Source organism: Grammomys surdaster, unplaced genomic scaffold, assembly GCF_004785775.1.
Source record: "Grammomys surdaster isolate TR1022 unplaced genomic scaffold, NIH_TR_1.0 345, whole genome shotgun sequence".
NCBI lineage: Eukaryota > Metazoa > Chordata > Mammalia > Rodentia > Muridae > Grammomys > Grammomys surdaster.
Window position 1 is genome coordinate 2,618,432 of NW_021604764.1, and position 24,053 is coordinate 2,642,484.

The 24,053-nt window shown below is 41.7% G+C and overlaps 1 protein-coding gene across 2 annotated transcripts in view; it reads right to left on the reverse strand.

Moving 5' to 3' along the window:
* Window positions 1–24,053, reverse strand: part of Slc25a13 (solute carrier family 25 member 13) — a 168,843-nt gene that overhangs the window by 80,087 nt on the left and 64,703 nt on the right. For both annotated transcript variants that reach the window (XM_028779172.1, XM_028779170.1), the window contains exon 5: window positions 8,204–8,343. In XM_028779172.1, coding sequence (XP_028635005.1) covers window positions 8,204–8,343 — 140 coding nt within the window. The remainder of the gene's footprint in view (window positions 1–8,203; window positions 8,344–24,053) is intronic.

Here is a 24,053-nt window from a genome sequence, read left to right on the forward strand (position 1 = left end):
ACAGACACACACACAGACACACACAGACACACACACAGACACACACAGACACACACAGACACACACACAGACACAGACACACAGACACAGATACACACATACACACACACACACACACACACACACACACGGAGACTACGATGATAATGTGGATGGTAAAACAGACAGAAGCAGGCTCTATCTCCCAAGAATTCTCACCTAGGATGATGGGGAGAAAGAAGTCTCCAGCACAAATTACAAATACTTCCATCTGTGAGAGACACGCAATGGTGGCCATAATGAGAAACACAGAGCGGACACTTTATGTTTAAAACAAAAGTTAACCTTTCTATAAAAGGAACGCTGTAAGGACCGATACAGTGTAAATCTGGGAAAGTCATATGGGCTCTAAGTCAGGAGAAATAGAAAGTAAACCCTGTGCTAGGTGCATTCACCAGTGGGCCTTGCCTTCTTAAACTCTCAATACCTGATGCTGTAGACTCCTTAACTTTTATGCTGTAGATGGAAACAGGAAGTACAGTGCTTGACGCTTTGACACTAAGTCTGGCCCTGGAGCCTGCTCTGTGTGGTTTGTCAAGTGCATGTGTATGTGTGTGTGTGTGTCTGTCTGTCTGTCTGTCTGTCTCTTGCTATGTAGTGTCAAGCTACTCTCAAACTTCGAATCCTCCTGTTTCTGCCTGTGTGCCAGGGTGGCAGATGTGTTCTAACACCACCTGACTGGGAGCTACAATCTAAACAAGTAATTGACTGCTCGTTTTGAAAAGATGTCTATTAAGAAAGAAAAGAAAATGGAAAGAAAACTGAAGCAAAATGAATGGTTGTAGAAAGAGATGTGACTATCAGGCAATACTCAGGTAGAGGAGGCAACAAAGGACAAACTGATACTTAAAATGAGTACAGAAAATGAAACAAGAGGCCTTAGAGGAGAGGGAAACAACAAAGAAACCAAACAAGCTGGGAAGAAGGCCCTCCCTGAGAGAAGGCATGCCAGCCTGTGAGAGGAGTTCTCCTCATGTGCCAGGCAAGGGACATTTGCTAATGTCAGACAGTTTGTGACAGGAAAAGAGGAACCTGGACGACGCAGGACACAAACCAGGACCTCTGTCACCTAAGCCCAGCAGGTCCCAGCCAGGCCATCTGCAGCCATCTCTTAGGCCCTTCCACTCAAGCACCAGTGAATATGTTTCCTGTTCCCTCTACTTTGCTCCACAATGAGTAATGGAACAGGCTTTTATTGTAGCAGATTCCAAAGACTTCAACACACCCATTAGGATTGCTGCAGGGAAAAAGTCAAACTCCTCAAAATTGCTACCTGTACAGAAATAAACATATATGGGGGTCACTCTGCTTCAGGTATAAAATTCATGCTTCTAATAGTTCCAGGCCTGTCATTTCTTTAATAATCTCCAATTTTCAAGTGGGCATATTTTGAATGTAAAAAATTCTTTTCACCTCTATTCAGACATGCCAGTACACTTGTGCTTTAGCCTGAGAACAATTTATCCGGCAAAACGGCAGCAACAACAAAAGTCTTCAAAACAAACAGCAGATCCACTGGAGTTAGAAGCAAAGACCATGGAAAGATAAGATGAAATGAACTGAAACCTGGCTCATCTTTACTTTTGCGTTTTCAAAACTTAAAAATATATATACAATTTTAATAAACACGGAGTCAAAAAAAGTTTAAAAACCTCTGGTGGTCGACAATTCCAGACAAAATAAGGGTGAATGTGAAAACGAAGAGTAAAATGAGGAAAGAGTAATTGCCCAGCTCTCTAAACTATTTCACATAAGCACCCTTATGTTACATTTTCATAATTTTATGCTAATTTGAAAATAACCTGAATTAAGATAAGGATGAACATATGTAAGTGCATGTATGTATGTGTGGTGTGTGTGCATGTTGTGTGTGAACATGCATACACAAACGTCAGAGGAAGACATCAGACACCTGCTCTACCATTCCCTGGCTTATTCCTCAGAGACAAGGTCTCTCAGTACCTAGGCTGGCAGTCAGCAAACCTTCCCGATCCTCCTGTCTCTGGCCCCTACCACACTGGAATTATCACCATATGCATAGCTACCCATGGCTCTTTCCATGTATGCTGGGATCTAAAGTCACATTGCTATCTTTGCACAGGAAGCATTCTGACACACTGAGTCGTCTCTCCAGCTGCGATATCTACACACATTTTAAAAAGAGGTAAAAATGGAACCCAGCAATGAGTACATAGAAAGAGAAGGCATTTCCATTCTTCACACCGCATAATCATGAATTTGGCCACGATTTGAAGGCTCATGGCGAAATTCTACCCCTAGTTCCATGGGTTGGACCATCAGGAAGAGTCCTCAGAACAACGCTACCGCATCTTCAGCACATAAGGCAAAATACCATGATGGAAAACAAGACCAGTGTGTCTCTGTGTTTCCTCGCTCTTCTGATTTCCTGCTCAATTTCTTAGTGACTAGCAGCTGGTGAGATGCTAGACAAAGTATTTGCTCTCAGCAGGGTGTTACTGTAAAAGCCAGCTCAAGCTGTTCAACAGGAGGGCAGGCTGACCAACCCTGGACACAACAACTCTGAATCTTGATTTCCTTTGTCCCAAAAGTAAAAGATGTCTGAAAAAATGGAATCTAACTACCCAACTGAGCTGGAATTCCACACAGATGCCAAAGAAGCTATCTTCTGCAGAGCTGGGCAAATAATGTCACCTATCTGTACTACACTACTCATTTGCCTTTGGAACACTATGGTTATTGCAATTATAAACCAGACCCAACATGCATTACATATTCTGCCAGTAGCAACTTACAACCAATAGAAATAGGTTCACATGTTGCAGGCCAAAATACTGATATGGTCTCTGGCTACCAAGGATTTATGGTCTTGAAACTTTCATTAACCCCAACTTCAAATAGTAAATATTTGAGATCTGCTTGCATTTTCACCACACTATCAAGTATATATGTACAAAGCAAGAATCCCCACATCTGTCCGTAAGTGTCTCAAAGCTTGTCATCTTTGTGCCTTTCAGCTCTTTGCCCAAAGCCTCTTGACAAACTTGCCTGTTCAACAAAAGGCTAGTGAACTATCTTTCTCGAATAAGTAGTGATAACAGCACAATATAAGGAGAAAGCAGAGAGGAAGGTAATATATACACACTGAATCAGGTGTAAAACTTAACAGTTTCCAACTTCTCCAGAGTGAGTCCTTCCTTCCTTCCTTCCTTCCTTCCTTCCTTCCTTCCTTCCTTCCTTCCTTCCTTCCTTCCTTCCTTCCTTCCCTCCTTCCCTCCTTCCCTCCTTCCCTCCTTCCCTCCTTCCCTCCTTCCTTCCCTCTTCATCCTTTTCCTTCTTCTTCCCCCTCCTTCTCTTGCTCTTCTTCTTCCTCCCCCTCCTTCTTTTCTTCTTTTTTTGGTGGTAGTGGTGGTTTGTTCTGAGACAGTATTTCTCTGTGTATCCCTGGCTGTCCTGGAACTCACTCTGTAGACCAGTATGGCATCAAACTCAGAGATCTGCCTCCTGAATGCTGGGATTAAAGGCATGCACCACCAACCAGCTTCCAAGTTTTTCTTAACAATCTCAGATAATATCAAGATATATTTGTAAAGCATACATAAAATCAAAGCTTTGCTTTAGAAGATGAGAACAGAGGCAGACAGGGAGTCTTACAGAAACACACATATTTGCCTTTAATCCTAGTGCTCAAGAGACAGATGTCATTGGTTCTCTTGAGTTCAAGGCCAGCTTGGTGGATATGGCAAACTCTAAGCCTATCAGAGCTACACTGTCACAAATAGAAATCTGAAAAACACATACTTAAAAAACTGTTCACTTTGTAACACTTACACACACATACCATTATTCATGAAGTGGAGATGAAAGAATTACACACAAAATGTGTCAGCCATCCATGCTTTAGTATAAAGGGAGTAAGTTATGTGTCCCTTAGTGTCTTCTGAAGTTTTTCTCCAGAAATGAGGAACAAGAATCCCAAAAGTGGGTTTTCTGTCCCTGCTGTTCAGTCCTATATTTGTGAAATCCATACATAAAGTGCAGACAAGAGGATACAAGCTCACCACATAAGCTCTGACAGATAGCCATGACCTCAGTGAGTGACACTTATTCAGACCAGGCATATTTGCTTAGATAGGGAACAGATTTTATGAAATAAAGGGAAGAAACTGGAGCCTACAGAGAGTGGGGTAGCTGAGCAATCTGCACGCAAGCATGGCTACCATCCCTGCTGGCTTAAACCAGCCGAGGTCTATCCTGGGAACATCAGTATGTCCCTCTGTCCCTGAGGCTCCTCTGTCTCATCAGAGATGGGCAAGAGTGTGCACGGTGATCACTTCCACATCTCAAACAGCCAAGCATCTCCGTGCTTATAAAACAGAGACTACAGTCAGCGAGCAGCGCCTACCTCTCTGAGCTCTCCTTTAGAGCAGGAAAATGGGCGCACCTGACAAAGCAGAAGCCTCAACCACAGGAGACCAAACACACTGTCTTAGGGGTTCCATTGCTGTGATAAAATACCACGAGCAAGGAGCAAGTTGGGGAAGAAAAGGTTTCATCACTGAAGGAAGTCAGGACAGGAACTCAAATAGGGCAGGAACCTGGAGACGGGAGCTGATGCAGAGGCCATGGACAAGTGCTGCTTACTGGCTTTCTCCTCATGGCTGGTTCAGCCCGCCTTTTAATAGAACCCAGGGCCACCAATTCCGGGGTGCTCTACCCAAATTAGACTGGGCCCTCCCACATCAATCACTAATTAAGAAAATGAAAGGCATCTTCTCAATTGAGGTTCCCTCCTCTCAGTTGACTACAGCTTGTATCAAGTTGGCATGGAACGAACCAGGCAGCACACTCTCTTATGTGTTTCAGAAACTATCTGAACCAGTACAGATGTCACAGAAGAAAGCGAAGGTCTGAGTTAGGGGCTTGAAATTCAACCCTCCTGGAGCCCAGAGCTTAAGAGGAGGAAACAAAAGATCCGAAATGAAGAGAAGTGACTCAAAGTAGTCCTCAGGCTCAGTACTGATGGAAAGCCAATTCCATCCGTCTACTCATTCTTCGGAGTCTGGAGCTGGGTTTAAAGCAAAGTCCCTGTCCATATCATTGGGTGCTATGGTCACTTTTAATTAGGAAAAGTTTTGAGCATCTCTTCTTGCTCCAAAGGCAAAATTATCCCATGCATGCATGACACTGTAGGACATCCCCATGAACCACCACGGGTTAGAGTCAAGTTTAAGCAAATGCCCACAAGCTGCAGCTGGACAGAGAACAAGCAACTCCTGAATCATCTAATCTTGGACTCTGGCTCCCCACCTCTTGAGGAAGGCCAAGAGGCTGCTGTTGGAAGTTACAGTTGACTGGATGCAGCCTGGAGGACACTAACGTTAAAGGCGGTAACTCAATCATCCTTACTACTGCTAACATCCCGTTAAAACTAGAAGTTGATTAGGCTCTGTTCCACAAAGTTAAGTTGAGGCATTTGTCTCAATAGTGTTATTGTCATTATTCCTCATCAAATAAACACCACCTCCTACCATGTGCCAAAGTCCTGCATAAATAGTGGTAAGAATCTACCTCACGTTCCATTCCTCACCTGAATTACTCAACTAGGTTTCTGTGTATATAGAACTGGAATAGAGATTCATAGACATTGACATATTTAGCAAAAAAAGAACAAAGCCAGAGGCGAGGTATCTTGTCTTTACGTTTTGCTTTTCTTCGTATGAATATGTGTGTTTGTTGGGGGATCGGGGTCCTGGTATCACTCCATATCCTAGCCTAGCCTTGAACCTGCAGCAATTAATTTTCCTGTCTTATCTTCCCCGATGCTGAGACTACAGGTTTGACCCACCAAGCCTGTTCAAAGTATCTTTGAAGCTTTGTCTGGAAAGTAACAGCAAACTTGAAAGCTTGAGAAATTCTGTGTATTTTAGCAGCATAATTAAAAGTTTAAAAGAGAGTCAGGGAAATGGCTCAGTCAAATGGATCTGAGTTCATCCAATCTCTCTAGAAAATCATGAAAACAAAAGTACAGCACTGTGAGGGTACACTTGATCTCAGACCTTAGCACAACTGATGCCATGTTAAAGGCACCATTCTAACCATAAAACCCAGCACGTAGGCCCCAACACCTGCCAAAACAGGAACAAAGATTAATCCATCACAGACCTGGTAGATAGTTCCAGGATCCAGGAAAGTCCCTAAATATATGAACCTTGTCTTTTGGCTTCTTGTAGTTCTGTTTCTTGCCAACTGAAGTGTGTCAACAGGAGATGGATTTTTTTTTTCCAGAAAAGACAAAGAATTGTGAGGCTCTGAGCTGCATTATTTGGTTAAGTTTCTCTGTGTAGACACTGGCCAGAAACAAAGAGCTCCTCTTCTGCTTTAACTGTGTTCATGTGTGTTATTCAGTGAGGTGCAGTTAGGTGAATTCCAGGGCTTGGTATCCAGTCATTACACACACACACACACACACACACACACACACACACACAGAGTGGTATGGTGGAAGTCTAGAAGAGAAGTACCTTTGGACACTAGCTGGCTATACACACTAGTCAGTTGTCTAAGCATGGTATCTAGAAGTGCCTTTAAAGGAATAACCCTGGAGGGGATTTGGTTCTTCCCATCCCCACCTCTTCATTCCAGTTCTGTCTCTATCCCCTGCATCTGGCAAGATCTGGGGTAAGTTAAATAAACAGCAACAAAACAAAACAGAGGAGTTGAGATACTAACAACACTCGTGGTAAAAAAGAACTGAGGGCGATTCTCTAGGCTGCTGTCCTCCAGTCTCAGAGACGAGCGATCCCAAGAGAATAACATCCAACATTGTTTTGTAAGTAACAGATTTCATAAAAAGAAATACAGTTGCTGAAGAAAGTAAACATGTTCATCAAAACCCCAAAGAAATGAACTCCTTATAGAGATTTGTCTACCAGTAGATATTGATCTCCAGTGACTAAACATAATGGTGTAAATTAAAACATTTTTAAATGACACTTGAAGAGGAAAAGCCAGACATATTCATAATTTTATTTTTTTTAATTCATTCTTAGTTAATCTAGAAGAGATGAGATTCATTATGGCATCATCATAGAATAAGAACGGCATAATCGTATTTAAAAACACTGTTGGGCTGATCTCATCATTGGTCCAATGATCCAATCAGAGTAGAGGGGAAGAGGAGGCGGGGGAGGGACAGAGCTAGCTTAGGAGGGATGCTAGAAAGCCAGTGCCTCCACAGCAGGCCACACAAGGTGTCACACACGCAAGGCACCACACACACACACACACACACACCTTGGCAGTCTCTAAAGACCAACCCAGGAAACAGTTTTTTTCCGAATCAGCCTGGATGGTTTCAATATGCAACCATTGGAAACTCAGTGACTTAATCTATAAAAGACCTCAGAGGAAACGATATCACAGTGAGAGAAACGGCTGCATTTTCTCAAGGAGAAACACAATATTTGTGCATCGTGGGACAACCAGGCACAGATCCCAGTCGCAATTCGGATTTTGCTTTCTTAGAAAGCTGCAAGAAAAACGAATGCTCTTAGCCACTGAGCCATCTCTCCAGCCCCATGATTTTGCCTTCTTTGACCCAGCGACCATGAAAGGATCATTTTCACACTCTCAAACAGGAAGAGCTGCTACACAATCTCTTAAGAAACCATGTAATTCTACAATTTCAACAAACTGAAAAAGAAATACTTCTACATTCCTAGCCTTACAAAGCTGTGGTGAATCAGGCTTCAAGGCAAAAGTGAGCTTATACTTAATTTCTCTCTCTCTCTCTCTCTCTCTCTCTCTCTCTCTCTCTCTCTCTCTCCACATTTTAAGAATAAGAGTCCAGGAACAGGAGAGATGGCTCTACGGTTAAACACAACACTGGATGCTCTGCCAGAGGACCCAGGTTCGACTTCCAGCACCCACACACACAAACATCTGTAACTCCAGTCCCAGAGGACTGTTTAGTGCCCTTTCTAAACACTGCATATGATTGCACAGACATGTAGGCAAAACACTCATATATATATAAACTAAAATAATTTTTAAAAATTAGAGGAACACAAATACAAATAAAACTTTTGATATGAAAATATAACAAACTGAAAAAATAATTCAGGATGAAAACATCAGGTAATTAAAAAAAAGAAAGAAAGAAAAAACAGAGACTTAGACCTACCAACAAAAACTGAGTGAATTCTGCATATGTAAGGTGTCTTTTTCTTTCTTTTCCAAAATGTAGTTGCACAAATTCTGAGTCCCAGTTAAATGGAATATGTTGATGAATTGTAGTCTGTCCAAAGACTTGTTTGACATCCTCTGAAAAATAATAAATTTGTGATTAAAAGATAGTTGGGTTCTTTCTTAGATGAATTCAAGCGGGCATTCCTACTTGTTATTAAAAACTATGATTGCATACATCACAAAATTTTGGCAGAAGCACAAGTCAGAATATTCATGAGAACAGTTGAAATATTAAAGCTAGTGACTTCAGAAGTCAGGGAAAATGCTAAATTTTATCCCATTTGTTTGTTTCAAAATACCTGAGGGCAGGATTTCATCTTTAGTGGCTATGGTGGTTTGAATGAGAAATGTCCCTCATAGGCTCCCATACTTGAACACCTGGTCCCAGACTGGTGATGCTGTGTGGGGAACTTAAGAAACTTTTAGGAGGTGGAGCCTTGCTGAGAGAAATGTGTCATGAGGGGTCAGCTGTGGCAGTTGGTTTATATCTTGTCCTCACTTGCTCTCTGCTTCTTGTATGGATATAAATGTGGCCATCAGCTTCCTGCCATCTGTTGTCAAGCCTTCTCCTCAGATGCAGATCCATCTGGGATCATAAGCCAGAAGCTTTCTTCTGGAAATTGCTTTTGTCATGGTGTTTTGTCACAGCAACTGGAAAATGTCTAATAGAGTAAGCAGAAAACTCATCCATACATAACAAAGTCATTTGCAAATTTTTTGAAAGATTCAGCATCTTTTAACCAAACTGAGGCAGTGTTCAACACCCCTGAAACACCATCTGAGCTGGAGTCCGTTATAAATCTCTCAAGCTGCTCTTGTGGTAAAAGACAAGAAAAAGGGATGGCAAACAGTCCTAGTTTTTAACTTTAATACCAACACTCCACCCCACAACCCCAAAACAGGTTTTTTCTGTGTAACCCTGACCTTTGTGGAACTCACTCTGTAGTCCAGGCTGGACTTGAACTCAGACATCCACCTGCCTCTGCCTCCTGAGTGCTGGGATTAAAGGTGTGCACCACCACTGCCCAGCTTAACTTTAATTTTGGGGAGGTGACGGGGGTGGGGTGCTTGACAGAAGTTTGAAAATTGTCCAAATGATTCCATTTCAAGTTGTGTTACTCTGTGTACTAGTCTCTACCCATCTCCTCACCCTTAGAAAGTGGCGCTCAAGTGTGGCTCGCTCACTTGGAGAGTATTTGCCTCGCATGGGGGGAGGGGCAGAATGGTGCATGTCTGTTTGTGCGTGTGAGTGTGCGCACACTCGCGAGCGCATGCACACACACACACACAAAGTATAGGAAGACTGACAAAACAACATAAAATTACTTTTCTATATAAAGCATTAGTTTATTCACTAGTCTCTATCCGTAGTGAAAATGTATCTTCAGAGGTTGATAGGGAAATAAATGAGCATGTTAGTGAATTTTATCCTTGTTTTTCCACCTGCTTTAATATATCTGTCTAAGCCTGTATCCTTCTCTTTCCCTTTGTATCTATGAAGGAAGCAAAAGAAAAGTCTAACGCAACCCTGGCCCCTGTGTCTACCTCATTATGCCCACAACGTTTTTCATCCCATGTTTTTAATGGTCCTGGAAATTTTTACTTGTCATGAAAATATGAAAATAGCAAGGCCACCATTGACGTATGGTTGTGTGTGTTTTCACAAATTGGGTAAGAAAAATCAAAATTATGCCAGACATCAATTTTATAAATGGTAAGAAAAAAACCCTTCGGGCTGACCATGGTAAAGACAATAAAATAAAATTGTCAAGGTACCACCCTCAAGTTGTCTGAGAAATGGGGGGGGGAGACAGAGAGAGAGAGAGACACAGAGAGAGAGAGGCTGGCTATAAAAGAAATAAAATAAACCAAGACATAAAATTTTAAAGAAAAAAATACGGTGGAGGTTTCTCGAGAAATGAGGCCCCCAGAACATTTAGCCAAGAGTCAATCAGGTGAATTAGATAATAAACCCCGTCTGCACTGAGAAGTTTCTGAGTTGTAATTCAAATGTCTAGGGCTCCAATACCACTAGCAAAGACAGCCACCATTCCTTGGGTGCTTACCAAGTGGCAGGATTATTCTAAGGATGGATTCAAGCCCCTGAGCCTGAAGCCAGACTTTCCCCAGCAGCAAGGCTTCCTAGGGTAGCCGGAAGCTCCTGTCCGGCTCTGTGTTCACACCACATCGTGGAGCAGGCCCCAGAGATTCAACAAAACCACTATACCGAATGAGTATCTACACTCAGACAATAAAGACAGTATCAAAACCACACAGGAACTGTTTCCATACCCTAAATACAGTCAAATTCCCTGACTCCGAGGTGAGCTTCTAATAACAAGCAAGCAAAAGTGGCTGTCTAGGGCCCTCGGGTGAGCGGAGGATTCTTTTCGGCCACACAGGACATGGAAATCATTTTAATGCACTAACTGCAGGACAGCTTCAATAACATCTTCCCTTGGCCCTTCCTTGATGTTTCAGGAAATGTGAGAGAAAACATGAAACAGACAGAATATATAGCCAAGGTATCCAGGCATTATTGTCACGTGGTCTGTGGCAGAAGGAAGTCTGGAGAAACTGAAGAAACACATGCTAAATGTTTCGACACTTTTTGAATGACTAACACTCCTATAATAAACTGGCATTTACACATACTTATTGACACATATGTATGAGTTTAAATAACTTAAGTTAGTGAATACATTTCAAATAAGTTTCATTCCAGCCAATATTTTTCCCCTATAGGGAACTATCATCTACTACTTCCTTGAGGTCAGACACAAGCACAAAACTGTGAAGTTTTAACCCTAGAGGTAGAACACTTCCCCCATAATTCTAGAAAGCTTGACTTTTGAAGTCCTGAAGAGTATTTTAAAGCTTCACTTTTTAGCTATGATCTCACGGAGACTTTGCTCAACCCTAAAACTTGCCAACCCTAGTTGTTACAAAAAGATATTTATGTGGTCTGTATATGTCCATTTGTCTAGATTTATTGTACATCTTGTAAGTACCAAATAGATTATTAATGCCTTGATGGCACAGGCCCCACTGTCCACACGTGATTCCTCTCATGCCTGGCATGTGGTAAGCAGAGGACATCTTCTCTCTAAGTAGTTGATCTGACTGAAATCAGTCAGCGAAAGCTTACAATAGTTAACAGGTCAGATGGTAGTTTTGGAAGCATGATGTTTCCCGTACGGAAAAGTAATTTCTGAAATCAGTGACCAACAGTTCACTGGTTCCTGCTCATCCTGAGTCCCTCTTCTCAGTGACCTTCAGGAAAAATAATCTCTATGGTATGATAAACCCCCCCCCAGGTTTTCCTGACTCAAGGGTAAAGGACCTTACTTTGTGAAAATCAGCTCACTAAGCTATGAAAAAGATTCATTCATCGTTAAATTTTAACTCCCCATTGAAAACAAATATGCAACAAATATGCAAGGAGCGGTAGGGTAGTTTCCAGATCACCCAGTGCCAACAGTCACGTGCAACAGTAGTCATGCATGGACCCTGAAGGACACAGGGTAACCCTGTTGTCACATATTCCTTCCATGGTCCCTGTGAGTGTTAGCTCCCTGGAGCTGCACAGCATAAACACTAGGTAGCCTTCAGAATGTGGCCCAATTATCTGCTTCTTAGCTGTTTTAACACACCAGTGCCACCCTAAGATGTGACCGATCTTGCTGCAGGTACCCAAGGTATCTCCATAACCTGCAATACTATTCGTTTTAAATTCCTAAGACTTAATGCTGCATTTCCAGGATGGAGGAAGACTGTTCTGGGAAGGGCATAGGTTTTCTTGCTGTATAGACAGTGGGAGAAGGCAAGGACTAGAGTCCTTTGCCAGTTGGCAAAGATTCTAATTTCAGTCACTCTCCTGACCTTCCTACCAGGATTATCACTCACACCGTGAAATTATCAAGCCAGGAGATGAGCCACAGCAAACTGAAGGCGTTTTTGTTAGTTTGCTTTCTTTACATTTACTTATTCTTATTTCATGTGCATGAGTAGTTTGTGGATCATGTGCATGCAGTACCCACAGAGGCCATAAGAGGGCACTGCATCCTGTGGGACTGGAGGTAGAGACAGCTGTGAGCTCCCATGTGGGTTCTGGGAATGGAACACAAAGCCTGTGGAAGAACAGTACCAGAGGTCCTAATCACTGAGCTGCCTCTTAAGCCCCATCCTGAAGTCTTAGGGAAGAAGAGGAAGCCTTTTTTCCCTGCCATCTTTCTTGTTGCTTTCTTATAACTCAACAGCTGAGAACCTTCTGACATATTATTATACCTATCATTGACCTAAAAGGAGTGAGATAAAGGTAGAGGCATCTCCTGGCTTAAAGGTAAATCCTAAAGTTGTATCCACAGAGTAAGGCCACTCAGACAGAGAAGGCAAGCTGTTGTAGCTGCAAATGGGATGGGAGGACTGGGTGCAGGGTTTAGAGAGACAGAGGCATGCTTTTCTAAGTTCCATTACACTTCCAGAAAGGGAAAGCGAATGAAATGCTTACCTTTTAAAGCATAGTCAACGTTATTTCATTCAGTGCCTAACTGTGTTGGGAAGGCCTACCTCTTCCATCAGATTACCAGAAATAGTGATGCTATTTAAGCCAAGACTTGACCAAGCAAACTCACTCCACCTCAAAGTCGGCAATACTTTACATATCGTAAAAACATAAATACAATGGGCAGGATGACGTTGGCCTCTAAGCCCAGCATTCAAGAGACTGAGGTAGGAGGATTGTAACTTTGAGGCCAGCTTGGGCTACATAGTGAGAGCTGGTTTTAAAAGTGGTGGAAACAATTACAAGTAACAATTCTTTCTTTCCTGAAAATGAATGGTCGGACTTCCCTAAGAAACATTGACTCCCTTCGAATACTCGCTGGCTTCTTGTAGAAACACAGTAGCTTATGATAGGAGATTTAAAACTTTTAAAAGCTGGGTCACAAATAAATTGCTCTTACACACATACATACACACATACACACACACACACACACACACACACACACACACGTCCCAAGGATTCTACTAAAAAAAATTCATATATAGTAAGTAAATCTGGCCAGATCAGAATATGGGAGCTCATCATAAAAAAGTCAATTATAGTTTTACGTATATAAAATAGCAGTATAAAAATAAAATTGAAAAAACAATATCATATGCAATTTCCTCAAAAAGACCAAAATTTAATAAAAAATACGAAATACATCTATTTTTCAAATGCTACATTAGAATAATTAGTATTGTTAAGATGACGATATAACCAAGGATTGTGGCTTATACCTTTAATCCAATATTCAGGAGGCAGAAGCAGGTGTGAGGCCAGCCTGGGCTACATACATAGTGAGTTGTAGGCTGGCCTGAGCTACAGTGTGAGACCCTGGATCAAAATAAATGACTAGATAAAATTTAGGGTGGGAGGCAGAAGTACATTCCGAAAGTAGGTATTAAATGGTCATATTCCCCAAAGTGACGTATAGATTCACTTCCTAGCTGGCTTCTTGAGAAAAGAGGCAAGCTAATTCTCAAATGCATATGAGAACTCAAGGAACCCAGAAGAGCCCAGATTTTGTGTGTGTGTGTATGCATGTTGTTTTTTGTTTGCTTTTGTTGTTGTTGTTTTTCAAGATAGGGATTCCCTGTGTAGCCCTGGCTGCCCTTGAACTCACTTTGTAAACTAAGCTGACCTGGAACTCACAGAGATCTGCCAGCCTGCGCCTCTCAAGTACTAAAACTAACGACACGTATCATCACCATCCTGCGAGCCCCGGAAATTTTGAAATACAAGAAATACAAGGTGGATTTTAGTCAGTACAAAGTGACTCAGAACTGTAGTTACAACATAACACAGGCTAACACAAGACCCAAAGTGAGACAAGAAGCATGATTTACAGTCAAGCGTGTATGCTTGCTGTCATTGAGAGTTCCAACAAGAAAGGCTGACTGACAATCCACCAAGAAACATGAGCCCTTAATTTGTAAAACAAATGATCTCTTTATGCAAAAAAGTCAAGTCCAGACCTGACCACCTACAACTAACTCAAGACAAACAAAAACCCTAAAAGATGAAAGAGACATATCTACGAAAGTTTTAAGAGGTAAAGATATGAATATAAAAAGAGGCGTGGCCAGGCAGTGGTGGTGTACGCCTTTAATCCCAGCACTTGGGAGGCAGAGGCAGGCGGATTTCTGAGTTTGAGGCCAGTCTGGTCTACAGAGTGAGTTCCAGGACAGCCAAGGCTATACAGAGAAACCCTGTCTCAAAAAAACAACCAAACAAAGAAACAAATAGAGGCATGATCCTTGTGGCCTTGGGTTAAGAAATAGCTAACTGAATATGGGAAAAAAAGAAAAGGAAAAAATGGACAAACTGAACACCATCAAACTTGATTTTGTAAAGTGTAACATCAATTAAGTGAAAGCTAGCTTACAGACTAGAGGTGGTGGATAGGAAATCGTGCATGATAAACTCTAAAATATAGGAAGGGTTCTCACAACTCAGAAATCAAAAGACAATTTGTTTTTAATAATTATGTATATGTGCATGTGGTTTCTCTGAGGAGGTTGGAGTGGTGTCACATTCCCCAGAGCTGAAACTACAGGCAACTGTGAGCACTCTGCTGGTGCTGGTACGTCCAGTGTGGCTTTGGTGGGGACAGAGTGTCAAGGTTCCTGCTCCTGGGACAGGCCCCTAGTGTGAGCCTCCATGAGCGTCCAAGATAAAGCTCGTTTGTGTGATAATGTACATATTTCACATTCCTCCAAGGAAAGTCCTCCCTGTTAACATTAATGACTCCATGACAATCTGAGACAGCAGGAGTCCAGGAGCTGAGGGTGTGGCTAATGTCAGCAAAATGGTAGACACTGGGACCTTCAGGACAGCCCTTATGGCTATAGAAACGAGCTTTAAATATGTAAGTTCAAACTATATAGACTTTCTCAACTATGGAAAATATAAGGACGCAATATGAATTATGAGGGTCTTCATGAATCTAAAGGAACAAAGGCAGTTACACCCTGAGCCAGCTTATCAGAAAGATACAAGAGCAGGCAGATTCCTGAGTTCAAGGTCAGCCTAGGACGGAGGTTAGGTCCAGGTGTGGTAGAAATGGTAATTTCAGGGTGGAGTCCCTCCCAACTAGTTTATCATCTGTGCATAACAAAGATAATCTCTGAATTACTTTGCAGTGTTAAGAAAAAAAAGTGTATGCTTGTTGAATCTTAAGAATCAAAGGGTGGGGTAACGGGAGGCTAATTCACAAAATAATCGAAAGGAAACCTGGAGTAAATTACTAGGTTGATAAAGAAAATAAAAGACTGGACCTGTGTTCTGCAGGATAAGAGCTATATAGAGAATGTTTCAGGATAAAAATTATTGTGTGCCTGCATGTCATAGTATGTTGTGTGCCCGAGTGTCTTTGTGTATGTGTGTGTGTGTGTGTGTGTGTGTGTATGTGTGTGTCTGTGTAGGCCAAAGAATAACTTACAGGAGATCCCTTAGAATCTCTTAGACTAGCAAGCAAGCAGAATCTCCGGACAGAAAGCAAAACATAGAGAGAAGCCAACTGGGAATGCTGTGTCAAGCAGAGCACAGCTTGGATTCATGATTTGACTTCAAGCCATTCTTTTTGCTGCTCCCAGACACCCCTTCTCTCAGAACCCCTCTCCGTTCCAAGGCTGGTCTTTGGCAAACTTGGGTCACATTCAGAGCAATATGTGTTCGTAACCACTGAGCCATCTCTTCAGTTCTGACAACTGTACTCAAAATGGACAAAAGATAAAAGGACAATTTTCAAATGAAAAGAAGAACTAAGGAGACATTTTTTCCAAAAGTAACATTAAAAAATGGCCTACAAGTAACTGTAAAGGTGTTCCACATTGTTAGCATCATCCAGAGAGATGAAAAACAATGCTAACACTTAACATGGGTAGCCATAGCCCAGAAGAATATATATAACAAGTGTTGAGAGTGTGAAGACACTGGAACCCTCAAACACTGCTGAAAAGATGAAATGCCACTTTGAAAAAAAGGTTACACCCAGAATTATTATATGACTTAACAATGTTATTTCCAAGTGTGTAGTCACAAGAAATGGATTCACGCAGCGACACAAAGCATGCATATGAATATTCATAATGATACTATTTATTGCCAAAAAGCAGTAACCAACTATGTGTATACACTCAGTATCTGATGAGCTAAACAACATATGTTAGCCCATATCATACATTACTATTCAAATATAAAAAAAGGAATAATTGAATGTTAATATGTGGACAAGTGTACTAATATTGTGGGTCAACCCTGTAAACATTATGCTAAAATGTCTATACTAACAGACCATATAATCTATGAGTTTATTTATATGAACACTTAGCAAGATGGCTCAGCAGGTAAAGGTGTCTTCCGACATACCCTCATAAGGGGAGGAGTAACTCTTGTAAGATCTGGCCTACACACACATGCACACATACACACACAGGCACACATATGTGTACACATTCATGCACGCACATACATACTATGACATGTACACACATTAAATAAACATTAAAAACAATGCTACAAACAGACAAATTGATATAGACAGACAGATTAAGGGTTATCTAGGCCTAGAGGGTACCAAAGAACCAATGCGGTATTGAGAGGAAATGGCTGCCTGTTAATGAATCACTTGTTAGGGAGAAGAAGAATCCTAAAGTTCAAAGTGCTAATGTCTGTGCAAATCTGTGACTGTGCTTAAAACCAAAGAATTATGCAGCTAGGAAGAGTAAATGGGGGCATTTTAAATCTCAGTAAGGCACTTTTAAAAACCTAAAGGACTGCTATAGATTCACTTCCAACTAATTGCCACAACTGGGCAAACCGCTTAACTCAACACTCAGTCATTAAAATGGAATAAAATACCTGTCTAGGAGAGTTATTTGAGTTGAGTGTGCCTAGTACAATGTTCTGCACATAGTAGGTGAAGTGACCATTAAGACCAAAAGTCTTAACTATACTGGAAATTATTATTTGGGCAACAAATATTTACAGAGGATTTTTTTTTAACTAAGCAGAGTACGATTTGGAAATAACTTATACATCTCTCAAAAGGCACAAGTTTTCCAGCAACACTTAAAATCCATCCTTCCATGAGCTCACACGCTGAAATCTTGAATGAAAAGTGATCAAAATCTACGTAATTTTCTATTATGTTTCTTAAAGTATGAAATTAAGAAAGATTAAGAACCTCCACTCTTTACTTTGAAGATGTTTCAAATACTAGAAATATTTAATTGGCAAATTACTTGCACATGCCATTAAGTGGTTAGACTGAATTTGTTTTTACAAATTCTATGGGCTCTTCTTCCTTAACCTCCACCACACTATAATCTGAAATCATCAAGGTCTTCACTTATGCAAATTCTAACTTCCCACGTCTTTGTTTCCATACAGAATAACGAAATTAATGCTCTTTAATTTCTAGAAGATTCACTTTTCGAGGCTTCAAATCAGTGAAAACGAGTTTCCCATTAAGATAAAAAAGATTCATCAAGCTATTCCAAACACTAAACCATAATATCTCTCTTATTGATCTTACAAAGTCTATTAATACAATAAATGCATAAAAGGATGTTTCTGTTAAAACACCAGAGTAAGCCTTTCAAGGAGACAGGAGAACTATAGGCTGCACTTGCCTTCTCTCTGAAGGGTCCCCCACTTTCTCTAAGTCTTATTCCTCAAAGAAACTTTGTGGGTTTTCTATGAACAGTAATATTTCACCTGCTGATACAGCTCACAGCAGCTTACGTGGACCTGGTTATCAAGCATCACACAGAGGATGAACTTGATTCACAAGTTAAAGAACAAAGGACTAAGGAGATGCAGACAGCCTGTGTCCTGTGCCCCAATGTCAAGGTCATTTCAAACCCTTCTGACGAGGACCATTTTATATTAATCATAGTGAAGGGTCTGAAGAAGAGAAAAAAAAAAGAGAGAATGCTGGCTACAATTGAGGCTCACTGAAGGAAGGTCTGAAAGAGAATGATTGTCACTAAAACAGCACAGAGTATGTCACATGACAAATGAGTTTTCTGAAAGATCTTATAAAGATTTTTATTGTTGTTTTGAACACATAGAGATGGTGGTGATGAGCATCTTAAGATAGACAGACAGATAGCGTGCGAGTAGCCAAGCTGAGCTCTACTGAAGCCGTATATGATGTCAGTGTATTTAACAGTGAAGTGTAATTGAAAACTCTTCTAGTTTTACACTCTGAGAGGAATAGAGCTGCCCTAACTGACGCTCATGTGACATTCTTGGAGTGCCAGAAGACAAGCTGTGGTTTCTATGAAGCCAGTCACCTTTCCCCACTGAGCCAGCTCACGCATGGAAGAATAAATGACACCATCTATTGTTCACCTGAAGAATGAGCTATGTTCCCTAGGAGAGCTTGTTTAAAACACATTCCCAGGCCTCACGCCCCAACATTCTGAATCAGCAGGGGGAAGGTAGAGCCAGAGTATCCGTGGCTTTAACAAACGCCATGTGCAATCACAGTTAAGAACCTAGGGTCAGCCTCGTGGATAAGAACCACCCTACTCTAAGATCTGAGATTTACAAATGCTCAAGCATAGCACCATAAGTCACCATAGTGGATGTTGATGAACAATGTGGCCAAAGGGCAAAAGGCCAGCAGAGAGTTAACATAAGATATAAAATGACCAGTCACATGCTCTAACTCAATCAACAGCAGAGAGGCCAACTTGCAGGCTTTCTATGTTTCTGTTAGAAAAGGTATTTTTCATATAGTGGAATGACAAGGTCTTCAGCCATCACATGTAAAGCAAGTCACTTAAAATAGTGTCTGGAGGCAAACAGCAAACTGTGGTCAATCCCCAGCTGTGCTTGCTTTAATCATCTGCTAGGTCAGTTATCATTTTCTTTCATCACCTAGAAGGAGCACACCCAAGCCACTCTCAAGCTTCAAAATTTCTAAACAGTGTTAAGAATCCTAATTCACGCCGTAAAGGCAAGCATAATATCTATACTGTTTAAAGAAAAATCCTAAGCAAGTTTCCTTAGATGGATGTTATCAAAAATAATTTTCTCACAAAGCATTAAATACATTTAACCCTACTTAACGGCTTCCAGAGCAGATGTGCAGTAAAAGCACACCCACAGCGAGCCCATATTAGTATGAAACTGTTTTATTTCAATTAAAATGTCTAACTATCCACCCCCAACATATACCTAAACTGTAATTTTCTCTAAGAACTTCCAATATGCTCTTGATTTTTGTTTCCTTTATCAACCTATCAGAACAAATCTGCCTTGCAACTGTTGGAAGAAATCAGTCATTAGCGGCAAGATTACAGCGAATTTTCCAATTTAGAAAAACTGTATTTTTATCTCTCTCTCATACTGAAAGAATAATGGTATAATTTTACTATTTTTAAATGAGCTGTACAGTTTAAAATAGTCAAATTTTTCCACAGCTCCAAGCTTCAGGATTTAATGCTAGCAGCTTAGCTGTCTGTCCCCTGAACCTTCTTTCTCAGGAACAAATTCTCTTCAGCTTTCATTTTGCACAAACACAGGCATGAGGCACATGTACACAAAGACACACACAGAGACACAGATACACACACACAAAGACAGGCATACAGATACACACACACACACACACACAGATAAATGGATGGATGGACTGTCGGATGGACAGACAATAGGGGCTCTCAATCTAATCATTCTGTATCCCTGTGGAGAACGGTTAACCTCCAGGCCTGTGGTTAACTAAGAGTGACTTCACATGGCTGTTGTGATTTACTCTTCAATTGACATTCTCCCACCTTCTCAACAAACCTGCCCTTCAAAAAAAAAAGAAAGAAAGAAAGAAAAAAAGAAAAAAAGAAGGGTCCTATTTTTAAAATGGAGTGATGAAGTAGCAAAAAGTACAATATTTTAGCCATTTGAGCATGGACGATTCTCAAATTATCCCACCAACTGGAAGTGCTCTCTGATACTACTATCTTTCAAAATTGAAGCCATTATGGTCAATCGTGCAAATCCGTATTTAGCTTCTCGTAAATAGCGGATTTTTGACCCAATGAACTGGAACAGCTTCTGCACAGCGTCTGCACTCTGACAGGATGCTCCAGCTCGGCCTTGTTCCCTATCAACGTGGAGGCATCAGCTTACAGAACTCATGCCCTTCTTACCTGGGGTCTCAGCCCTGCCACAATGTGCCTGTGAGTGGAAACATTCACCTCAAATTAAAACCCACTTACTGTAGGACACTAGGTTTCTTTTAACAAAATAACATTACCTTTGTGAAATGTCAAATCTAAAATCAGTATTAACAAAGGTGGTCACAAATGACTCTTTTTTTTTAACTGAGCTTTAAAAACAAGGCCTCCAATTTTCATCGAGTCTGATACTGAGGATGTCCCAGCATTTTGGCAAATCTACCTTTACCTGAATCGTGTGCTTTCCCTTGACAGTTTGTGTTCCCGTACAGTTGACTCTCATCCCTTCCTGCCGCTTCCCCAGCCCAGGACTGGAACAGCCTGTTGCAACTTATTTCCTTTTGTCATCGAGCCTGCCTGGTGTCCCAATGTACACCTAATCACATGTATTGCTATAGGAATTCATAGACAGACTCTAACTGTGAATCCAGGGACGGTCCCTGTACGTGTCACTCGTGTCACAGAAGCGACTGGATGAAAAGAAACAGTCTGGAATTAAGACTAACCTAGCCCAGCAATCATCTCAGCTTTATGGGTTTTGCATAGTACGACACAGACACGGAACAGAAAGCTCATGTTCCGACTTGTCTCTCAAATGCTAGTTTGAGCAAAGTTAAAGCAATTTCTTTTCCTGCAGGACTTGTCAGTGCCTTAATAAACTTAAGCTTTTATGCTTTACAACTGCCTAATGGTCTTTTTCTCACAACCTTGTTAACATGCACAGGAAATGTTGCATGAAATTAAACATCTTTTGATGTAAAAATTACAGGACAGAGTCACTGTACTTTCTAATAACGACAAGATCGGACTGGTTTCTGGGCTTGCTTTGTTCCAGTTTTGAGGCAGGGTCTCATTCTCTGGCTAGGACCTTACGATGTAAGCCAACTGTTATACTCACACAGTAAGACATATATTCCCATGCCTCATGTATAGACAGACGTGTTTGAGACCTGCCCCTACTCTAAACTCTCCATTCTGAGCATAGCTATGGCCCTTAACCAGTGCCATAAAAGACCTGCACGAGCTATCAACTGCTCTCCTATGAGACTTTTGCCAGGGGTCCTGGAGTTGATGCTACATGGTTTCTCCTCCCCAAGAGGACCATTCACATCTCAAAATCTATACCTCTTAATCTCCTCCTCATCCTGTGTCAAAATCCACCTTTCCCACACTCCCTCTCGCCATACTCCGGCATCCTGCTTGGATAGCTTCCATCCTTTACAGGCAATTACAGGCACTAACCTATCGTAGTGTGCTTTTCCCATTCCGCTGGAACGCAACTTCTATGAGGAGAGAGTGGTCTTGTTCATTGCTCTATCACCTGTTCTACCCACTCATAGAATTCGGATCAGTGGCTTCAACTGTTTAGTTGCTGAAACACCCCACCCCCAACACACAAATTCCATTCTCAACCTCCTACACTCTGGGTCTAAGTGCCTATGTTCTTGCTCAGTAAACAATAGGCAGGAACCACTATATGAAACAAACAAACAAACAAACAAACGAGCCCCTGCTTCTTCCAACTGAGCCTCAACCCAGTCTTCCCTCTCTCTGCTGAAAAGTCTACCCTTCCACTGGATCTGGACAGGCTGTACAATCATTCTATTCTGAATATTCTCTCTCTCCTTCTCTCAGCTGTCTTCTTGTTCACTTCTTCTCTCCAATGCATCACACCCAGCCTATCAAAGAACCCCATTTAATCTTTTTTCATAAATGGACCTGGGTCATCATGATGGCTCAGCCGGAAAGACACCGGACAACGTGAGTTTCATCTCTGGGAATCAGATGGTGGAAGGAGAGAGGTGATTCCTCAGAATCTTCCGTGGCGCTTGCATGTATGGGTGTGTAGACACATAAGTAACAAAAGAGACCCAGAATCTAGCCAGTCCCCCTATTCCCACCACCACCTCTAGCCCTCTGCCCCAGCCAACACGAGATCTCTTTTTTCTACCCAAGTTACTCGACTCTCAAAACAAAAATCAGAAAGTATGAGAAATGTAAACAAAGCCCCCCAAATACAGAAAGGCTTTATGGAAACCACATACGATAACTTGTCTCAGTCTCCATCTGAGTTTTGTTTGAAGAGTATCACGGACCACATTAGTGAAGGCAGGTGCACAGCCACTTATGACAAACACTGGAGCACCCTGAACTCACCTGACCTTCTGTGAATCCACATATAGATAAAGAGCACACCTGCTCTCACCCTGTATAAAATACAAGGCTGGGGCACAGCATAGGGAAATAAGACCACACTTGAGCCTTCCCTGTGTTCAGGAAAAAGCTCCAAGTGATCGCAGCACAGTGTGAAAACACGTGCCCTTTAAGATCACAGTAGACAGAGCCAATCTGGGGGGTCAACGTGGAGTCTCCAGCTTTTTTCACCAGAGTCATTCGTCACTTGCAAAGATGCGTACTACCTTCCAGAAATGTAAAGGAGCCATCCTAGACCAGAGAACCTATAAGAGCCAAGGACATGAATGAGAGGCACGGCCTGTGCTGTAAAACAGCCTCTCGGAGGCAGCCGGGCACTGGACTTCTGTTCTCTGAAGACTTCCTGCTCATGACAGCAGGACTGAGTAGGGAGGTCCTCTTGGTTCGTCCAATTCCACTGTTGTGTGACTGTCTGGTTGTTTTATTTCTTCATGCCTATGATGAATTTCCCAGAACACATTGCTAACTTCTTATAGCACCTACTCTCTGAAAGTCCTTAGGCTGCCACATCCCATTTGACTTTGTTGACTTGAACTAACAGGCTGTTAGCCACACCCACACTTGATAACTGTGCTATCCTATGAAAACTCTTAGAACTTGTATTACTAATCTACAGTTCAATAGTCATTTGGATACCTTAGTACTGTGCATTTCTTCAGCTAGAATTATCTGGGGGTTAACGGCTCAGCAGATCTGAGGCCGTATTTTAATGAGACCTGTAGACTGAGGTCTAAATGGGTTTATCATAAATGTACACAGGACATACACACAACGAATCACTGTAATTATTCAACTGATGGCAGAGGTAATGAATACACACGGATGGGCTGTGCGCTCTGTGCCACTCATAGGCAATTGATGGTGTAACTGAATGAGATGTAGAATGTGAACACCCTAAAAGTTGGGACTGCCAATGAAATGGACAGTGTTCAACTCATGATTGATAGGCCACAGGTGAGAGGGAGTGGATGCTCACGCTGCTGTCCTTTCTAAATTCATAGCTGACTGTAGTCTGCTCCTCTTGCTTCTCCTGCCCTAACCCCTCATCCTACACTGCTGAACGCCTGGTCTGTTGACTTAATGTGAAATGCCTCCTAGGCTTATGTGTTCTAACATTTGACTCCAGTTGGTGGTGGTGTTCTGGAAGTTTATAGAACTTGTAGGAAGTAGAATCTCATTGAAGGAAGTAGGTCATTCAGGGTAAGCCTTGGAGTTTTTAGCACAATCTCACTTCCAGTCAACCCTCTGCCTAACTGTGGTCATGGTTTATCTAGCTCTGTCGCATCTTGCCAAACTTTCCTGTCCTGCTCCCTGCTGTAGACTATATCCCCGGAACT